The sequence below is a fragment of the Micropterus salmoides genome, unplaced genomic scaffold (genome assembly GCF_014851395.1).
Source record: "Micropterus salmoides isolate LMB-PRFRI ecotype aquatic unplaced genomic scaffold, ASM1485139v1 Ms_hic_scaffold_6, whole genome shotgun sequence".
Lineage (NCBI taxonomy): Eukaryota > Metazoa > Chordata > Actinopteri > Centrarchiformes > Centrarchidae > Micropterus > Micropterus salmoides.
The window spans coordinates 39,135,703-39,157,289 of NW_024044348.1; the positions used below are offsets into that span (position 1 = coordinate 39,135,703).

A 21,587-nucleotide genomic window follows, 5' to 3' on the forward strand; every position below is an offset into this window, starting at 1 on the left:
GCACTGCTCATCACCTGTCCAATACAGTCTCAACAGTGAAGCATGGTGGTGGCAGCATCATGCTGTGGGGGTGTTTTTCAGCTGCAGGGACAGGACGACTGGTTGCAATCGAGGGAAAGATGAATGCGGCCAAGTACAGGGATATCCTGGACGAAAACCTTTTCCAGAGTGCTCTGGACCTCAGACTGGGCCGAAGGTTTACCTTCCAACAAGACAATGACCCTAAGCACACCGCTAAAATAACGAAGGAGTGGCTTCACAACAACTCCGTGGCTGTTCTTGAATGGCCCAGCCAGAGCCCTGACTTAAACCCAATTGAGCATCTCTGGAGAGACCTGAAAATGGCTGTCCACCAACGTTTACCATCCAACCTGACAGAACTGGAGAGGATCTGCAAGGAGGAATGGCAGAGGATACCCAAATCCAGATGTGAAAAACTTGTTGCATCTTTCCCAAAACGACTCATGGCTGTATTAGATCAAAAGGGTGCTTCTACTAAATACTGAGCAAAGGGTCTGAATACTTATGACCATGTGATATTTCAGTTTTTCTTTTTTAATAAATTTGCAAAAATTTCTACATTTCAGTTTTTTTCTGTCAAGATGGGGTGCTGAGTGTACATTACTGAGAAATAAAATGAACTTTTTTGATTTTTGGAAAATGGCTGCAATGAAACAAAGAGTGAAAAATTTAAAGGGGTCTGAATACTTTCCGTACCCACTGTATAATTAACTAAGGCTTCAGTGTTACTTAAATGGCCTGTGTAACAGGTTGTAAATAGGTTCTGTTAAAATTCTGCAAAAATGGGGACAGCACCGACTGCTGGCGTTACTGCCATATTGCGGCGCGTTGCTAACGATGTTGAATTATGGGTAATCCACAGTACAACTCCCGATCACTGCTGTGGTAAGTAACATGTTGAACGAAGCAGAGATGTTATGAACCAAAATGCATTTAAACCCACAACAAAATGACTTTTTCTGCTTTATTTTTGTTGTGATGTAATGAAGAGACCATTGCAGTTTATTTGCCGTCTAGCGAGTCATTAAATTCAGGCTCAGAGTTGAATGCTAATCATAGCTTAGTTTGCACTGCTTCTGATGCTATTCCGTTCTGATTTACTGTGTGTTGTGTAGGGCTGTGTCTCTTTTCACAACGTCGACATACCCATCCTGATTAAGACTGGTTTCCCCATATGCAGGTAGCAATGTGTTGTTATTATTTTTATAAAGGTGGAGAATGTAATGCAGAAATATTTATTTTGCTATTTTTATACACCATATTTTAGTTCCTATTTGCCTTAAGAGGCAGAGTGCTTTCATTTAATTTGATTTTGTATCTGACAACTCATTGTGAGACGTGTTGTCAAATTTGTATTGAAATAACACTATGCGATCACAAAGAGAAAAAAAAGGAACAATTAATAATAAACAGTAGAACTCCTGATCACTTCTGTGGGCTGTCTCTCTGTTCACAACATCGACATACCTATCCTGATTAAGACTGGTTTCCCCATATACAGCTAACCCTATTCACAACGTAGCGAGGCTGTTCCATAGTGGACCGTCACACTGATGCCGTGACATTGTGCCATATTGGATGACTGGTTGTAGCTGTGTCTTCGTTTGAACGTTGTGGACTGTGGTCTTCCAACGTTGGACGGCCCTCGGCTTTATGCTTTGCGACATGGAAAGGGCACTAGTTCTGCTCAGATTTCTTTTGTTTTTTTTAAGACCTGGTTTCCTTTTGTGGGTTGATATGTTTTTATTTTCTTTGGTTCTTGTTTAGACTGTAGCCATAATGAGTAACACCACACTTGACTCGCCTACTCATACTCCAGCTTCTGTTGGTAGGGGGAGGGGTGTACTGCAATTACCTAGCAATTGCCAGCTGTTGCTGGCAGTAACGTTGACTTGGGGCTGACTTTTCGACGGGTCCCCCTGACATTACTGATATGCGTAACCCACACAGGCAACCAGTTACTACCTCAACGCCACACACTGAACATGGTGCCCCTGATTTGTTAGGCTAGGTGGGCTCAATCGCACACATTATTGGACAGCACACAATGACCTACAAGCTGACAGTCACAGTCTCAGCCACCCCTCCAACACCGTGGATGTGTCCCAGACCCACTTGGTTACACACAGAAACGTCAAAGAGCCTCCTTCCTTCAAAGGGGATGGTTCTGATGAGGGCCTTTGTAAAGAAGGGAAACATGAATACGAACGAGCAAAGGTGTCTCTTAGTGTCCTCAAGCTGCTCAGGCACTGGAATAAACTCACGCTTTGGGATGGAATGCTGTACAAAGTGAAAAGGGATCAAAACATGAACAAAAAGCTTTATCAGTTCATTGTACCAGATGGCCTTAAACGTCAGGTGCTCCATGGTATACACGATGCTGCAGGCCACCAAGGCTGTTCACGTACACTCTCACTGGCTAGACACAGTTTTTTTTGGACTGGCATGGCACGTGATATTGTACTTTATGTCAGAAACTGCCAGAGTTGTATTGTGGGTAAGACGCCGGAGCCCCATGCTCGTGCTCCTCTGGCGAATATTCACACCACAGAGCCCATGGAACTGATCTGCATTGATTTTTGCACAGCAGAGCAGGGAGATGATAAATCTGTAGATGTTCGCTTTTCCTTGTAAGAACCAGTCAGCGAAACAAGTGTCTCATCGCTTATGGAATGACATTGTCTACATATATGGCTTCCCTAAGTGTGTGGATTCTCACCAGGGGGCTCTCGGGGGGGCTGTGAGCGCCGCCTCGAGTCCCAGGTTTGCTGAGGGGGACCCCGAGAAGCGACACTGCGCCTCTCGCTCTGCCGGTAGGAGCTGGTCGGCTGAGACCGCCTCTCTGCAGGCTGTCTCCTTGGTGACCCGGAGCGACAGATCCGTAGCTCCACAGAGCTTCCCCCCCTAGCCCATGTCCTTCAACAGGTCAGCCTGGTACACCTGCAGAACAGCCATTGTGTGCAGGCTCGCACCAGCCCGGCCCGCCGCCATGTAAGCCTTGCCCACCAGAGCAGACGTAACCGACAGGGCTTGGTGAGCAGTACCGGCTTCTTAAGGGACGATGCAAGGCCGGGTGAGAGACAGCTGGCCAAAGCATCCTCAATCCGGGGCATCGTCCCACAGCCGAATCACTTACCCCCGCAACGTTGCTGTAATCCAAGAGCGGGGGAGTAGTCAGGGCCCGCTCCAGGATTTGCACAACTCATTGTGCAAATCCAGGAAGAACAGCAGAGACCGGCGCGGAGGCAGCGCGCAGTGCTGCAGGAAACGCTCATCAAGTTTGCTCCCGGCATTCCTTCACAGCCTGCGGCCAATCGATATTGAGCTTGGCCACTTCCCTCGCCCAGTTCCCGGAAGTCCTCCTCCTCCACAACGCTGAGCACATCCAATTCCTCAGAATCAGACAGCTAGAGCCTTTCCGGGCTCATACCTCGAGCGTGAGCAACCGAGAAGCGGGCTCCCGGACGGGGAAGAGGCGAGTCGGAGCCGGCAGATGAGGATCGGGAAAAAGCCACGGCAGTCCCAATGCCCTCGGAGATATCGCGCTGCGAGCCCCATGACCGAAGACGCCGCGCCGCCTCAGCGACTGCAGGACCCGAGCCACGGGGAGAGCGTTTCTGGCCATCTTCAGAAAGAGGGCTCAGCACCCTCAGGGGCATGGACTCGCAATGGCCGCAAGCAGCCCCCTCGAGAGCTGCCTGGGCATGCGGCATCCCCAGACAAGACACACACAGCACGTGAGTGTCCCCAGCCGTGATGTAGCGCGGGCATGGAAAGACACAATTCTGGAACTGCTCACCAGCCATGATCTCCTCTGTAAAACTTCCAGGTAGGACAAACTTCCGTGGTTGTTCGTGGAGCTTTCGACCTATCAAACATATCAGAGCGCCTGCTGAATAGAAAAAAGCTGGTTTGTCCTGTGTGCCGGCGTGCTTTATACGCCTCCAGTTACACCGTCCCACGCTAATGTTAGAGCAACGCCAGCAGGATTGCAGTTCGAGTTCCCTCGAAGGGGAACGTCACACCTGCACTCATTTTTCACTGCACTCATAGTTCAAAGAATATCATGTAAGAAACAGTCAATGTACTATGTTAGAAGTAATATTCAGTGTACCTCTGTGTCCGGCAGCATTGGTCTTCCAGTCATCAGCTTTCAGGTGGACTGGTCTGGATGTCTTCACCAGAAGATGTTGCACATCCCTCCATGTCAGTAAAAGGCTGCAGAAAACAAAGACGCCGCGCATTTCATTTGGCCAGACAGAGAGACCGTGACTTTAACTTTGTTAGCTCTGTTTGGCCTTTGAATGTTATGACAACGCAATTCCCTTTCCTCAGGTTTGAAGAAATGCACAAGTGTTCCATTGGTCAACTTAGAACAAATACACACAAAGGTGCAGGAATAGGCAAGATATCAATCATTGTTAACCGAAGCTTAAAGGATTAGACTGGTGATATCCCATATTTTACTTATTCTCGGCACACCCCATGAAAAGACACAAACCAACAATGATTGTATCCTACTAATAAGTATTGTGTGTTTTATCCTGAGCCTGATCTTATTCCTCTGTGCCGTAGAGCTCCATTGTTGTCCAAAAACTATTCAAACCATGTCAAGGATCCTAGAGCATCAAATGTCTAGTAGTCCGAAGAAGAAAATAGGCCCTAAAAACCTGTTCCTCACTGTGTCTAAAAGCACATCGTGTGTTGCTGCTGTAACCTTCTTTTATACAGTCTATGGCTGTAACATTTATAGCCTGCAAGTTCATTTATTTATATATTAGGACAAGCAACTTACCTGAAAAAGCTTAATAATCTGAAAAAGCTAACTGATCAAACTGTCTGGCTTGTTTATCAAGAAATGTGCAAACATGGAGCTGCTGATGATGCAGAGGCATCTTGTCTTTACAGATGGTAAACAGTATGCTGCCTGCAGACCTGCAGAACCCCCGTACAATACTCTGCTTTAGAAGTCTGAGCATAAACTAAACATTTTACACTTCCTATTATCTCTAGTCACCCTATAATAAACATTAATTAGCAATCAGGACAGAAGCTCTGGAAGTTCAGAAAGAAACTGGGAAAATATCCTACCAACAAAAAAACTATTTAGTCAATTAATGATATGTTTGCTGTTAGGATTGTGTAATATGACGATTAATATTGTTTGACAGTAGCAAAACATTTATTGTTTAAAATTATGCTCTATTGTTTATTTCGTTGTGTCCAATATCCAACTTGAAACTAACTTCATCGCAGTCCGTTCTTTCACACTTGCTGGTGTTGCAGGAAAAACTGTACAGCGCCCGGGGACCAGATCCAGATTGAAATGCCATGCTGGGTCAAACTGCACTGACTGGAGAACATACCTAACATGTTTTTGATGGTGGGGGAAAGCGGAGCACTCGGAGAAAACCCACGCAGACACGGGGAGAACATGCAAACTCCACACAGAAAGGCCCTGGAAACCGGGGTTTGAACCCATGACCTTCTTGCTGTGAGGCAACTGCGCTAACCACTGCGGGAGGGTTGTATCGCTGTCTGGAAACGCTGTGCAGCTCTGGGACCGTCTCATCCTCTCATGTTTACTTTGCAGCAGCATGTAGCAACAGTTTGCTAACCCACAACCTAGCTAACATTAATTACATTACTTGCTGTGTCGTTTTTCACTCTACATCCTGGTATTTGATTTCTCCAGAATAGCTGACCCCACCTTTATAATGCAGAGAAATATCCCGCAGTTGGAAATGCCATGTTTCATTAAATTTACAAAAAATGTTCTATATCGGGATATGTATCGTTATTGGGATATGAAATTACCTATATCGGGATATGAGATTTTAGTCATATCGCACAGCCCAATTTGCTGTGTATATGCAGTAGGCTGACACTGAATAGTTGGAGATTTTATACTTCGATGGGCAGAGCCTGATTCAACTGTCAATCTCACAGTCAAAGCTTCGCAGCCGGTGTTATTAAAGGAGGATCGTACCATTTTGGAAATATGGGGGAGGGGCTCAAGTAGACGCATGTAGTGGCAGAAGAGACGGAGCCACAGCTTCACCGGTGTTGTGCCGAGTTGTCTGCACCTCGTGGGACGTTCAGATCATTTATCACCACTGATGAACCACACAAACAATATTATATAGTTTTTTTAAACAGTACCTGAAATAGACCTGCGAGGAACTGAGACATGCATGTAGTTGTCGGCCGCAGGGCACGCACGCAAAACACGGCAAAAGTTGAATGGCAGGTGAGCAAAGAGAAAATGGTCAACAATAAGCCTCAGTGTAAATGTAGAGTGTAAGTTACACTGACTAATGAATAAAGACTGCAGCTCTGCAGCTTCTCAAGATTAAAGGCTATCAGTTGACTATAAGCAAGACTTGACCCCTCTGATTCGACTATGTTAATCCTTAGTCGGAGACAAGACTAATATGCAGTACATAGAATTTCTCCCTGGGCATCAATAAAGTATTACTGATTCTGATTTCTGTGTCTACATAAGAGTGTCTTGATACAGCACCCACAGCTTAGATGGCAGGAGAGGACCTAACCAAATGTTAGGAAAGAGAGATGTTGAAGAAGAATGTGAGGACAGAGTACTGAGATAATTTATGACGATGAGTAAACAGTAAAACTAGACTGACTTGGCCTCCAGGGCGAGAGCTATGATTCCAGCCACAATGGGAGCAGAGACAGAAGTGCCAGTATGACCATCAGTGCAGCGGTGCCTGGGGTCAGTGGTTACCTGCAAGCGAGCACAAACACAATATAGTTCTCATTTGACTGTTTATAAATCTAATTTCATATGGATTTCCTTCTATTAATCAATGCTTTATTGGTGGTCTAGAGAAAACCCTTAAATTGTCAACATTTTGATCAGACATTCAGTCAATGTGCACACTAATGTTCAAACAGAGGTAATCACAAAACAGCATATCTCTGAAAAAAACACTGAATTCTTCATTCAGGCTTTCTCTTCCTCCCCTGGTTTTGCTTAGTTCACAACCAATAATCTTGTAGATAATTTCAGTTCTAAAATTACTAATTTCAGTCCAAAATTCCAAATGTTATTGATGCCATTGCCCCAACTAAGGTAAACGTAGTCTCTGGTACAAAAAGCCCACCATGGAGAAATTTCCATAAATATTTAAAAAAGAGAATGTTGAAAAGCTGAACAGATGTGGCAAAATCTCCATCATTGCCAAAAGCAATATTAAAGCACATGCCTTATTTGCTACTGCATTAGCCTCATTCTTTACTGACAACATGTTTTTAAAATTAGACAAGCGGTTAGTTCCTCCATATCAGGTAAAGAGTGTGTATTGTCCTTGTATCCACTTCTTACTAATACAAGCATGACACAATATATACTCTCAGCTATAAAACCTAGGAAGAAATTATGCAAAATTTAAAATCCAGTTCTAATCCCATACTCAGTACCCTTTACTTAAGTATCAATACAAGTTCTGCATCATCATACTTAGTAAATGTACTATGGGGGCAAATCAATGTCAATATCATTGTAAAGGTACAGACTATGGGTTACCAACTTTCCATGATCTACAAATATAAAACACAATCTACAAATAGTTTTAAAATCCACAAAGTCTTTATGATCCATAAATATAAAACATGACATCTACAAATAAATTCAAATTCCACAAACAAGATCCACAAATAGAAATCAGTGACTTGTAAACCAGAATTTCAATGAATGCAGAATGATTTGTCTGCTTGTGAGGGTTATATTTTATTTGTAGACTGTTTAGCATTTCTTTTCAGAATTTTAACAATACTGTATTGCTGTTTAACAAATTAACACAATTTGCAAACACAGTCTAACTTTTAAAAAGCTGTTTCAAGACATGCATACAAATTCTGTGCAATGCTCAATATTCAACTGTTAAATTTGTGTTTGCGGATCACAGTTAACTCGCTTCATATTTGTCTACAAATCATTTTGACACTGGTTTACCGTGGAGAGTGTAACTATGATCCACAAATGTAGTCAGCCAATCAGAGGTCTACCCTGCATCTTATCCAGGGTGGACTATTTGTGTTCATGTGCTTGATAACTTAAGTGATGAATAATTATCCCCCTTTTGGTTGGTGAAGTGTGCCTTTGTAATACAGTTTAATATTTACATTCTACATATATGCTCTTGGCTTTTTGGAAATGTGACCTCAGTCCATTAACTTAAAATACAATTCATTTAGTTATAGCAGTCTTCTCAAATTCTGTTGTTGTTCCGTAACATTTTTGGAAATTATCAGCAGCTTTTAACTGACATAGCCTAGAGGGGAGGGGATAAATAGATCCCTACAAGTCATACCTTAAAACAACCATTGTACACGTTGGCTTCATGCCTTCATTGCAGAATATGAGAGGAAAGAAGAGGAGATGAAAAGAGATGGCTGCATGTTTGGTCTCCACCAAAACCTGTGAAAAATATCTAGCTCTTCAGCTGCCAAATGCTCCACTATGTTCACATGCTAGTAGCTCACTTTAACTGTCTACGGGAAACTATGCTGATGAGAGTTTGTGAGCTGTAAAACCAATGAGCCAAAAGAGGCAAAAAAATATTTGCAGCTGTTTTAAATCAAATAATTGTTTTCATTTTGTTACCTAGTTAAGCCAATGTTAGGGCTTACGGACATTCAACAGTCACATGCTACTGAGGTAAACTTGTCTGTGGGTTTTCAAACACGTTCTGAATTGTCATCTGTATTACACATATTTTACTAACATCAACTGTCTGAGCTAGCTACAGTTGACAGAATAGCAGTTTATCCAGCACTTACAATCTTTCTCTCATTAAACTCTCCACTGCTGTAGGTTGTTGCCATTATCGAGCTGCAGACCTCCAGGTACCAGGGTTTGTTTCCATTCTCTGTGGTGCTGGAGATTGAGATGGTGTAGATACTGCTGGTGTAACCGTCACAAGAACAGTGATCACCCTGCCGACCACCGTTACCTGATGCCCAGACAAAAATGGACCCCAGGCCTTTGCGGCCCTGTGTGACATAAATACATAGTGATGTGGCGCTGTGGTTCCACTAAACTGTCAATCATGATATAACAGAAATTCTACTCAGAGAAGTTGTTTTTTTTGTGACTAATCAAACCTTCCTGATGCCTTGTTCAAAAGCCTGCTTTGTTAGTGGCCCTGGGCCATCCACTGTCTTGCCATCGTCTTTAGGCCCCCAGCTGGCACTGTAGATGTCAATGTAGTCAGGTCGGATTCCCAGGGACTTGGCCTCTACTATGTCAGTCACATCACCATCCAGCATCCGAATCCCTGTGTCCAAGGCAACATCAGTCTCAATACATCAAACTCATTTCAGATGGAATGAATGTAAGGCATCCAGTTGTCCTTTGATCATGCAGTGGGTGCCCTGCTGCTGTAGTGGTAGGAAGAGGTGCACAACATTGACACGTCTCTGGTTCTGGCCAGGGACATTTTGCATGCCATGCCTATGATTTATATAAAATGCCAAAAATCATGCACTTTGCTTGCCAAGAGTATAATAGGCAAAAGGGATTTTACTTGACAAGCAATCAATACAACAGTAATTACAATAATAAATGTATATTTAACCAGGGCTGGGAGATATATTGAATATATTCTATATATTTGAATATTAATTAATGTGCAATATAGCAGATGACCATATTGTCATATTTCAGTTTTTACTGCTTCCACTGTCACAGTCAAGTGTGTACATAAGCTCAGGTTTTAGTATAATAGTAAGTGAAAGCTGCTTACTAGCTAACTTTTAACAGTCTGGACCAACTCTGCTGTGAAGAGCAGAAGATGTAGTAAGATTACATCCACAGGGACTTTTCTGTGGTAGCAAAACATAACACACTATACTGCAACCTGAGTTTATCTACAGACGGTGTTATAACAAAATGTACTTAAAAAAAGTCATTGTGCAGTCAAATGGTCAAGGTTTTACTATCATACATGATGTTTTTGGATTAATATTACTGCTGCATTACTGCTGTAGATGTATAGCCTTGTCACGACCTCCTGGCTGGTGAGACCATGTTTGAGTATGAGTGGGTTTTGTTTATTTCTTGCCTTTTGGGTGTATGCTGTGTGCTTGGTGTGTTTTGTTTTTTGTCTGTCTATTGTTCTCTTACGTGGGGTGCTTCCCAATTGTCTTAATTGCATCCACGTTTCCCTCACTTGTGTCTCATTTCTCATTTCTCTAAAAATATATATCCTCCTTTCTTCTCTCCCTGCATCGTTTCCGTGCGTCTCTCCATGCATCCCTGGTGGGCGGGACTAAGCCGCAAACCATGCAGGGAGAGAAGAAATGAGGAAATGTGTTTGGTCAGTCTCACTTTTGACTGAATGGAAATTATGACAAATTATGTAAGATGTGTTTCCTGACAGATTATCCAACTCTCTCTGACTTTAATTGTCTCCATCATAAAAGTTAATGGGGTAAATAAAAGGAAAGAGAAATCTGTTTTAATGAATGAAAAAAGCTGTGTGTGGGGATTTTGTTGTTCAGACCTACAGTGAACACAGATTTTAACTAGAAAGTGAATCATAAAACAACTCAAATATAAAACTTGGCAGTGATACACTTTTAATCTGTTTGCCCTCACTTGGTATGAAACTTCGATGATGGTATGATGTTTCAGATCAGTACGATCAGCTGTAGCGTCCAATCAATATGACGGCTACCCACGGCTGGTTATAATGTACTATGGAACACGGTAATAAACTGGTATTACTGTTATAAAACATTAAATCAAAAGGTCATAATACGTAATGAACTTTGCTATAGCAAGTGATAATAACAATTGTTATAATGTCTCATGGAAGCATTATATTGTTTTCTAAATGTATGCATAAGTCATTACAGTGATGACCTTTATAGAAATAGTTCAATATGTATTGTCTTTATAGTCCACAATGTGGAAATTTGTCTTTAACTAAACACATGGCGAGATGAAGCAAACTGACACTTTTGAGCTAAATGCAATTGCCAGTATAATAAAATTCTTACAATAACAACGTTATAATGCTAATGTTTAGCAGGTGCTAATGTTTAGTATTTGCCATATTCATCTTGGTTTAGCGCGCTATAGATGAATGTTATTTGCAAGTACTGGCCAAATTAAAAATTTGACTTGATGTATAGTAAGATCAACAAATCATGAGGATTCATTGTCTGGGAACCATGATCTATACCAGGGGAGACTGCGGGACTCCCCCCAGACAAAGCTTGGGAAACGGCAGTCTTTAAGCAGTTTTTCAAAACGCTTCATTATTTGATCCCATAGACACTCAACATCTTAGCCAAAATACCCTAATATTGCTGTTTGACTACACCAAATAGTTTTAAAAAGGTCTGTCCTAAGCCATTTATTAGTTTCTGACTCTGATTGGGGGGAAACTGTTCCCCAAAACTACTGTATCTTTGAACTCTCATTCTATTCTATGTGATCTCCTTTTGATAACTAATGCAATAAGTAATGTAATATTGTTTCACTTCCATTCACTGAGCCTCCCCTGAAACTGTTTGGAGCCCCCCTAGGGAGGTCCGCCTCACATTTCGAAAACTCCTGATCTATACCAAACTTTGTGCTATTCCATTTAGTTACTGGACTACTGGATAAGTGAACCTCTGACTGCTGGTAGTGCTCTGGTGATGAAGAGACGAACTAACATTGTCACCCCCAAAGCACACTGCAAAAAAACTATGTTAGTGTAGTGACTCAAACACATGAATCTATAGGGAAAATATCTTTAAACCTACATTGATTCTTGCAAGTGTTGAGAAAAGGACAGAGAATAATACCTCCAATATGAGCGTTGTAGGCAATTCCAATGATGCAATGGGAGTTATTGGCCACTGCTGCAACTTCACCTGCACACCTAGTTCCATGTCTACATGTAAACAGAGAGCAAACAGAAATTACAACCTGACATACAATAACCTGACCATGTAAATACTGGTGCTTCTTTTACAAATCACACCAATGTTCATTTTATACTGTATGTCATTCAAAGAAGAGATGTCATCACCCCACCTGTGGAGACAGCTTCGTCTCTTTACAGGCTCATCAGGGAGTCATTATTCAGAGGCTGACACATTCCATTACTTTACCTCCCTTTACAGAAAGATAACACACCTGAGAACAGATGCTATTCTTAAAGTGGTCGAATTGTTCTAATTTTACAGTTCATAATTTAATTTAGGGATTGTACCGGAACAGGTTTACATGGTTTCATTTTTAAAAAACACCATATTGCACATTCCCGCAGCTCCTCTTTTCACCCTGTGTGTTGACCATACTGTTTTGGCTACTGAGTCAACTCACTTCAATTTGATCTTTCTGTTGAGTTGCGCATGCGCAGTACCTAGGTAAGGACTACTAGCCAATCAGTAGCAGAGTAGGGCGGATCCCAACAAGCCGGTAACCGGGGCTTCGGTTCAACTTTACATGTTCCCTAACCAGCTTTGCAAACTAGACTGAAACTTGACTGAAGCAAGAGTTTCAGAGTGGAGAGTTATTCATTTTTTTAACTGAGCTCTGTCTCTACATCACAGTAACAACTTTATATCTGTTGACTGCCTGAGGGGTATCTAATGTTTGGAAGAGAGAAGGGAGGCAGCCTCACTCACTGTGTGCTGCAGCTCAGTGTGTTTCTCCACTGGTCTTCTTGAGGGCTTGCCACACTTGCCGCTAAGCGAGCATTATGATGCATGTTACAAAGTGAATGCAGATAGGTTACAGAAGTAAAGGCTGGACTACAATCCAGCTGTTTTCAGGCAGTTCAGAGCAGAGTTTTCTGTGAGAGATGGGAACTCCCTTTAGGGTGGACTTTGGGCTTTTTCACTTTGTAAACCTATTACATGCACAAAAAGATATATAACACAATAAAGGAGAGGGAAAAAGCCAAAAAGCAGTGCCTACAGGAAGTGAAAACATAGTGGAAAACAACAGACATCACCCTCTGTGAAGCCAATATACAGAGGACAGAGAATATGGTGACCATCCTGAATCTTGACCAGACTGATCATTTAGTTGTTGAGACTGCCCAGATACTTTTTGTTTCTACAAATCCTACCACCTGCCCATTCGTGGTAGTGCTCTGAGGAGTTGATGGCTTGTGCCTAAAATCAATCAGCAAGTCCTTCATCTTTTCTACATTTAATTGAAGGAATGCCCTGTCACACCAGTGTACAAAATCATCAACAGGACCGTGGTCATTTTCCTCAGAGTAGAGGAGATAACAGAATCATCTTCACATTTTAAAATGTGTCTATTATCATGCCGGCTCCAGCAATCGTCAGCATAAAGAATGTTAAAGAGTGGTGAAAGGATACAAACCTGAGGAGACCCCGTGGATGATGACATCTCCTCCGCCAAGCAACCATTTACCCTTACTCTCTGAGTTCTGTTTGTTAAAAAGTCAAGAATCCAGCCCACTATATTAAAATCTGGGTCAAAGTTCTTTAAGAGCGTGTTAACTAAAATGTGTCCTTGGATTGTATTAGAAGCAGATAAAAAATCAAATAAAATATAAAATCTTGCATGTGTTTTACTACCTCCGAGGTGTTTGAATAACAAGTTTGAGTAGCAGTGACATCATCTACCCCTTGCTTAGCCCTATAAGCAAACTGTAGTGGATCAAAAAGATTGTTTGTTTTGTAAGGAGCTCTTATTTAAGCAACACTTCATAACTAAGGAGGTCAGGACAACTGGCCTAAAGTCATTTAGTACTTTGTGGTGATTATGTCTGGCCACTGGGATGACTGTAGACTGTTTCCAGATGTTTGGCACTCTCTGTTGATTTAGAGACAAACATTGGAAAATACAATGAAAAATGGGGCCTAATTGCTCTGCACAAGAGATAAGCAGGTGGCTACCTATATTGTCAGGCCCGGGGCTTTTTCTAGCTCTAGAGTGTTTAAACGTATTGACCACTGCACATTCATCAAAACAGGGGCAAGGTCATTGTCAGATAGGTGGGATTTCTGCTCTAGAATGACATTCCTGAAATTGGATGTGTCAAACCTCAGGTAAAACTTGTCAAACTTGTTGCTAGCTGTTTGTCATATCTGAAACCCTCCAACACAACCTAGAGTTCTTTTGGCTCCTTGTGCCAATAACAGAGTCCATTTAATTTAACACCATTCCTTGTTTTCACTGCTTGCGCCTGCTGCACTGCTGCCGATGAGAGAAGCTAGATGTGGTACCAATGCCAAATCTGATTCAAAAATGGACTGGACCAAATTATTGTTTTTTTCATCTGCATGTATGTTTACTCGGCAGGGATGATATTACATGAGAAAATTGATCTATAGGAGAACCATATCAGAAAGTAACAGACTGACTGAGAGCTGCACTGACTTAAGTTCTGCTGAGTTTTCGATTTTGAATTGTCACCTGCCACCTGAATATTGTGTTTCCTTTTACATAAATAAAAACATTTCCAACTAAAAATTGATGCAGGGAAGACAGAAACTGGTGCAAAATTCACTAGAATGCAGGAAATGAAGTGTTTAATGCTCAAAGACCCCCCACAACTAACAGATTTCAGGATTCATAATAGAGACTCTATTGAGATTATATACAAAATACAATGAAATGCAGTTTAGAGCAAAACATTGAACTTAGCACCTTTAAAATAGCTTTAAGCAAAGAGGATTTCTATAAAACAGTGTTAAAAAAACATCTTGTTCTCTTTATGTAAATGCTCCGTACTTGTATAGCGCCTTTCTAGTCTTTTCGACCACTCAAAGCACTTTTACACTACATCTGCATTCACCAGTCACACACATTCATACACTGAGCCTAAGTGCTCAAACGGAAACTAACATTCACACTCACTCATACACTGGCAGAAAAGCCACCAGAGGCAATTCAGGGTTCAGTATCTTGCCCAAGGACACTTCGACACGCAACCAGGGGGAGCCAGGATTGAACCGCCGACCTTCCAATTAACGGCCAACCCGCTCTACCTCCTGAGCCACCTATCTGACAATGACCTTGCCCCTGTATATATGTATATATATGTATATATAAATCCTGAAGAAGGCTGCACCCACATTTTTTTGTTTCTGCCATGTAACATTACAGTAACTTTTGTTCAACAGAGGAGAAATGGAAGAACAGAGTCTGTCGCTTTTTATTTGTTAACATCTTGGCTTCTTCACTGGTTGTGAAGTGAAGTGTGGTTCTAATACAGTAACAAAAGATGCGAGTGCAAAGATTTTGCAAATGCAAGTTACGCACACCCTGGGGGCTAAGCCCCCCTGTCTTTCAGTCCTAGTGATGTCCCTGACAGGACTCCTTAAACATACCACAGTCTGTACAGTCAAAACAGCCCTGTAGGCTCAGGATGGTATCATCACTCCAGTTCTTAGCACATTTAATGAGAGTTTTTCCACTCCTTAAGGCTGTGCTATATGTGACGGGATGGGCTGGAAGCAGTTGTGGTCAGCCTTGCAGAGCGGAAGAAGAGGAAGAGCTGTGCACGCACCTTTGACAGAACTGTAGCACAGGTCCAGTGTCTTGTTTTGTCACACACACACTATTTTTAAAATACAAAACTACTTTCGCATTTCTGTATTGACATTTCTTGTTACCTATCAGTCGACATAAACACTAATACTGATGTATCTGTAACATGCTAATAGTGGCCTTAAAAAGACCCCTAACGTCTTTGGACGTGAATGTGAGTTTGAGTGGCTGTCTCTCTGTTTCAGCCCTGTGATTGATACAGGTCTCTATTGTACAGTGGTCCTTCAGGAGCAGTACAACATCTACCAACATATACAGAAAAATAGCAAAGACATGACTTTGTGGAAAAATCTCAACTTCTGACTTATTGTCTCTCATGTAAGGCATCCATGGAGTTGTGTGAAATGATGAAAACAGAGAATTGTGTCAGCTCTCTCACCTCTCTACAGCTGGCAAATCATTTTGTAAAGTACGTGAAAGTTAAAAAAATAACTGTCAGATGTAGCCTCTCTGATTCTGCTGTCGAAAAAGGGGTTCCCGATGCTGTTATATATGATCCAACAAGCACTTTGTTTGACACACACTCAGGCACTAAAACTTCTAGATATTCTGAAAATGAGTCTGGAACTCATCTGGAACTACTCCTGCTGTATCGTTGGCACCTGGCCGTATACTAAAAGGATAGAGACAAGATCAAAGTACAGGGGAATATTTGGGATAACTGCAGAATAGATATAAAGCTAGGGTAAGCAATGTTGGAGAAACTATCAAAGAAACAACTAGATTCTGAGAGTATCCGACTCCCTCCCTGCAGACCTCCCTCGAAAGCCACTACCTCAAAACACATGTTCATGCGCAGTGAGTGCACAGGCAGAGTGTGTGCAGTTAGGTAGGCCAACCAATCACTTCTTTTGGACAGAATTAAATGATTGGCCCTGCTTATTACAGTGCATTTCAATTATTGTTCAAGTTCAACAAATATAACAAAAATGCTTCTGAAATAAATTGCCTACCCCAGCTTTAAGTTGAACGTGACAAGGTGGAGATTCTTTCTTACATGTTTTCATTGCGGGAGTCATAACGTGGTGTGGGGTCATGGTCATTCCCATTGACATCATAACTTGCTAGGTGGTCCTACAGAAATGATAGGACAACAGAGAAAATGGCAACAAATTGGTGAGGCATGGACAGAGAAACAGCAAAGTTTATTTAAAAAAAAGCTGTGTATTCTATCACAGTTCTCTTTGTGTGGGGCAATAACCTAAGATGTTACATGTGAAAATGAAATTCACAAGGATTTATGTTGATTTTGAACTGTATCCATATTTGGAGATGGTTGGATAGCACATACATAGTTCTGGGCCAGATCAGGGTGGTTCCTCTCTATGCCATCATCCAATATGGTGACCACCACATTCTTGCCGGTATAGCCCCTCTGCCAGGCTGCCAGAATGTTCATATCTGCGCTACAGTGGCTGCTCTTATTATTGCAGTGCTGAAGACAAAAATAGACAACAAACATCAGACATCTTGTCTTGTCAAAATGAAAATGGTAGGAATAATGATTCAGTGTTCTGTACTTACAATGTACCACATGTTGGTCCATTTAGGGTCATTGAAATGAATGGTCGCGTGACTTTGGGCGTGCCTCTTTACTCTTGGTTTTACTACCTGCTGCTGGGCCCAGTCCACCTAAAGATGGAAATGGAAAGAACACTATAAATCAGTTTCAGGTGTAAAAAGATCCACACTCTTCTCTGTAGAAGCCCTTGTACAATACCTATACAATTACATAGAAAAACCTTTTTGTGCAGAAAAAAGTTAATAACTTTGATTTTTCTAAATTAAATCAATTAATTCCAGACAGATTTTGAAGAATTGGTCAGTATAGATTTAATCTATGTAAGGATACTGGAATTACTGTAATATCTGTAAGCATCCTACACCAGTGTAGAATCCTTACCCTGACTTTTGCCGTTACATGAGTGACCCACGTAGACATCAGATTTGAGGGGGAAACTAGCCTCAATGGGGCCACTGACTCTGCAACCACAGAGTAATAGAAAACTGGACTGAAGTAACAAAAGCATTCCCTAAAACAAGTGTGGAAAAGGTTTGGTTTGACCATGTCATTTTTTGATCATATCATACTGTCAAATACTGTATATAGACTTTAGAAATACAAAAATACCAACACATTCTGCAGTGCTCTACCACCCACCAGGCCCTCTTTAAAATTCTTGATGCAATTAGAATTTGAGCCCTCAGGGCGTCATATACCGACGATTTGAGAAAGAGTGACAAAGAGTAGTTATTTGTGAGACGCACCGGAAGCGTCTCTATGAGACGCTCTGGGCGTCCCGTACAGACCGGAAGTGCTAGCTAGCGTTTTCAATTTTATGGTCACTTTTGGATCTTTACACACTCCGTACTTTAACGAACTCCTCCTAGAGAATTAGTCCTACCGACGTCAGATTTACCCTGTCTACTCTAAAGCCATTGACGATTAAAAGTTGTACAAACGGTGAGTTTTCGTGGAACGGCGTGCCCGTGGCGTGGCATCCAAAATCGATGATTCTTCATGAAAGAGGAAGTTGTTGTAACCTCAGTGTACATGCTCACATCTGCATCAAACTCACCAAATCTACATGCTAATATTCAGTTATAGTCATAGCACCAAGTGCTATGTAGCGCCGCAAAGGGAACACAGGAAGTGACAATTAACACTTTTGTGCAGCGTCCGAAGTGCATGTCGTAACGTTACTCGCAGCCGCACCAGCAGAGCTCCAGAATCTGAAACGCGGCCGCCTCACACCTCGACGCACTACATGTGCGAAGGCCTGCCCAACGCTGCTTGCAGCTTTAATTATAGATTTTGATTTGTCACCTGCCACCTGAATTTTTGTGTTTCCCTTTACAAAATAAAAACATTTGCACCCTAAATTGATGTAGGAAAGGCAGAATAGAAAATTCACCAGAATGCTCAAAGTTTTCTGGGGGAGGACCACCGGACCCCCCATCTCATATATTTCAACAATGATGATTTCTATAAAATAGCGTTAAATTATCATCACATTTTGTTCTCGTGACAGCAGTATGGTGTATCGCCATGTCTCGTGAGCTAAGTGTATCATCACATCCCTAATCTGAGTCGTTATCCCCACTAATTTTCAACACAAAGTGACGCCCTTGCGTGTTGCTTTCTCTTGTTGCAGTAGACAAATGCACGTTTTCTATACAACAGGTACACTTAAAACAGACGCCTCTTACACTGTCTCTGTACGTTTCTCTGCTTGCGTATCCTTCTCACCTTTTTTACCCTGGACCAGTTTGCATGCCTGATCTAGACTACGTCAACTCACTCCTGTCTGGTCTGTCTGCATGTGCCATCCGACCACTGCAGGTCATCCAGAATGCAGCAGCTCAGCTGTTCTTCAACCAACCCATGTTCTCTCACACTACACCTCTCCTCCACACAACACACTGGCTACTGGTGGCTGCTCAAATCCAACTCAAGTTACTTGAGGTACTTGTACTACTGGTACTGTGCTGCAAATGGCTCAGGTCCATCCTACATCCAGGACATGGTCAAACCATACACCCCACCAAGTCCACAACACTTTACTACTGTTAATTAACTTGCTAGTCCTTTACTACAATGGGGGGAAATCAAAATTTCCCTCCCATTGACATCAGGACAGCAGAAACTCTCACTCATCTTATGTTGCAGACTGAAAACTCATCTGTTCAGACGGCCCCTTTGCCCATGAAAATAAAATACATTTTTTTTAAAAACAAAGAAAAGAGCATAGAAAAGAACTCTTTCTAAATGTAGCTTTTGAAGCTGTTCAGCATTTTTTATTAAGTTGATGTACTTGCATGATTCTTGTCATTTTTCGCTCTGGATAAAAGTATCAGCTAAATATGTACTGTAATGTCACGTGGACCACGCTGCACATCTCGTTTTTGTTTTGTTTTTCTTCCAACTGCATCTCAGTCTAAGAGGGGTGAACTTCAACCCGATTATGAAATTTGTTAACTAATTTTTATTTGAATGTTGGGTATAACCTTACAGTCCATCGTTTTACACCACAAGAGGTGTACAGCATTTTCATACCACTGTATAAACCACTGAAATGGAAAATATACAGTCATGACAGAAATATGTGATCTTCTGCCAATGTGGTACTATGTCCGGGGTTGGAAAGGCAACTTGAAAGGCTTTAGAGAGGAGGAAAAAATGTGTTTATGTGACTATATCTCCTCTGTTGTACTTTTTGATTCCGCTTGAAAGAAATTGATCCAAGTCTCACCTCGGGATCCAAATGGATGAAGCTATGGGGGCCCTTCAAAGGGTACGCAGCTCTGCGAACCACTCTGCTTTGGTGGAAATGGTAATGGTCCTCCAGACGTCCTATCTGACCAAACACATCCAACAGTGACAACAAGAAAATTACAACAATTACACTGAAACTTAGACGGTTGGCTAAATGCTAAATATTCTATCTGTCTGAGCTCTTGTTATCTAAATGGCCACTAATCTGGTCTGACTCTTTAAAATAAAAAAACATTAACTTGATTTTACAAAGCTTTTTCTTTTCCAAACACATTGGAGCCATCTGTATAGCATATGATGTCACTTAATACGCATGTTCTCTCTTGACTTGGCACCAGAACTGTGAGCAGGATTCTCAGGACATGTGAACAGCTGGCACACTGAAGTCTATTCCTCAGACTCAAATCTACTCTGACTGGAACCATTCCTTTAACTACATCTCTCTTCATCCTGCCACACCTCCTTTAACCACAGATATCTTCTATCCTCCTTTACAGACTGTAGGCCTATCAAGTAGCCTACCTAAAAAATGTAAAAGTTTGTTGTCCACACACACAATTTTGCATGTTCCCAAAATTTTAATGATGCAACGATTTTGACCAGGTTATTTTGTGCCCTGTAATATCCTAATTGTAGGTGGAGTGACAGTCATTTCGTTTTGTCTGTCTGTCTAACCAAGTTTTTGTCATCCATTTAAGCCATTAATTAGTTTTAATATCACATCAGAAGACTATCAACCAGTTCTCTCTGTCAAGAAAATGTACACTGCTTTGAAAGTTTCTACTTTCACAGAAAATTTAAAACAAGATTTAGCTTCAGCTTGAAGTGAATCTTCCTCTTTAATGGGTTAAAGTTTACAGGAAATCCATGTGATGTCATTTGTGGGTTAATTCACAACAGCAGTAGTCTAATAACAAATCAACGGAAATTAAGTGTGTCATTACCTGTCCCAAGTTTATGTATCCGTATTTTGCAGCGATTTTATCAGCTTGTTCCTGACCACCTGTAATCCGCACTGCCCAGTGGTTTGTAAAAACGTCTCCGTGTCCGGAGGCCACTGATTGGCTAGTTTTCATAGTTAATAAAATGAAAAGCAAGAAAAAAGCCATCCTGGCTTCAAAGTTGGAAAATCAAAGTCGGTTTAAGAGATAAGTGTTGGATGTTTGGCTCAGCAGCGCAGCTCTGGGTGAAGTCAGTCATTAGTCCATCATGTTGTGGTCACGTCCCGGTGAAATTAGCTCTCCGGTTGAAAACGAGTCCCCCATGCGATATGAACTGACAGCAGCAGCCAATGGCACAGAGAGGCTAGAGTCCGCGCTTCATCAGACAGCTGATCAGATCAGCTGTCTGATGACGCTCTGTAACTCACTAGATGCTGCTGCCAATGATTGTATAATTACACCACATTCTGTTCGAAAACAAATATGGCTTCCTACAATCAGGCTACCTGATGCATTTATCAGAATTATATTGCTATTACATAACAATTATTAGCTGCCTGAAAGATGCTCTTCAAAGATGTTTGAAGACACACCACAGCGTCTGAAAATGTTTTCCCAGAAAGTTCAATAAACCTTACTGAAAAATCTGTAGAATCCAGAATCTATAAATAAGCACATATATGTTCATTTCAAACATTTAATGGATGGAAAAAATATATCTCCCACTTCAAGTCTGTTCTTAGTGTTTGTGAGCTGGAGGCTTCAAGTTTCTGTCACACCTGTGTAAGTTTCA

At 41.7% G+C, this 21,587-nt stretch overlaps 1 protein-coding gene across 10 annotated transcripts in view; it reads right to left on the reverse strand.

The window, feature by feature from the left end:
* The window catches only part of LOC119889745 (proprotein convertase subtilisin/kexin type 6-like), a 36,731-nt gene extending 15,577 nt beyond the window's left edge, over positions 1–21,154 (reverse strand). For 3 of the 10 annotated variants that reach the window (XM_038700549.1, XM_038700557.1, XM_038700556.1), the window contains exons 1-10: positions 20,798–21,153; positions 19,831–19,935; positions 17,102–17,209; positions 16,869–17,012; positions 16,575–16,651; positions 11,845–11,933; positions 9,151–9,323; positions 8,827–9,039; positions 6,669–6,769; positions 4,136–4,239 (exon numbers count right to left, since the gene is read on the reverse strand). In XM_038700549.1, the coding sequence (XP_038556477.1) occupies positions 4,136–4,239; positions 6,669–6,769; positions 8,827–9,039; positions 9,151–9,323; positions 11,845–11,933; positions 16,575–16,651; positions 16,869–17,012; positions 17,102–17,209; positions 19,831–19,935; positions 20,798–20,962 (1,279 nt within the window). In that variant the 5' untranslated portion in view covers positions 20,963–21,153. Of the gene's footprint in view, positions 1–4,135; positions 4,240–6,668; positions 6,770–8,826; positions 9,040–9,150; positions 9,324–11,844; positions 11,934–16,574; positions 16,652–16,868; positions 17,013–17,101; positions 17,210–17,480; positions 17,611–19,830; positions 19,936–20,797 lie in introns of those variants that run through there. The other 7 variants (XM_038700555.1, XM_038700558.1, XM_038700551.1 and 4 more) reach the window with 6 other exon arrangements.
* Positions 21,155–21,587: the final 433 nt, after the last annotated feature.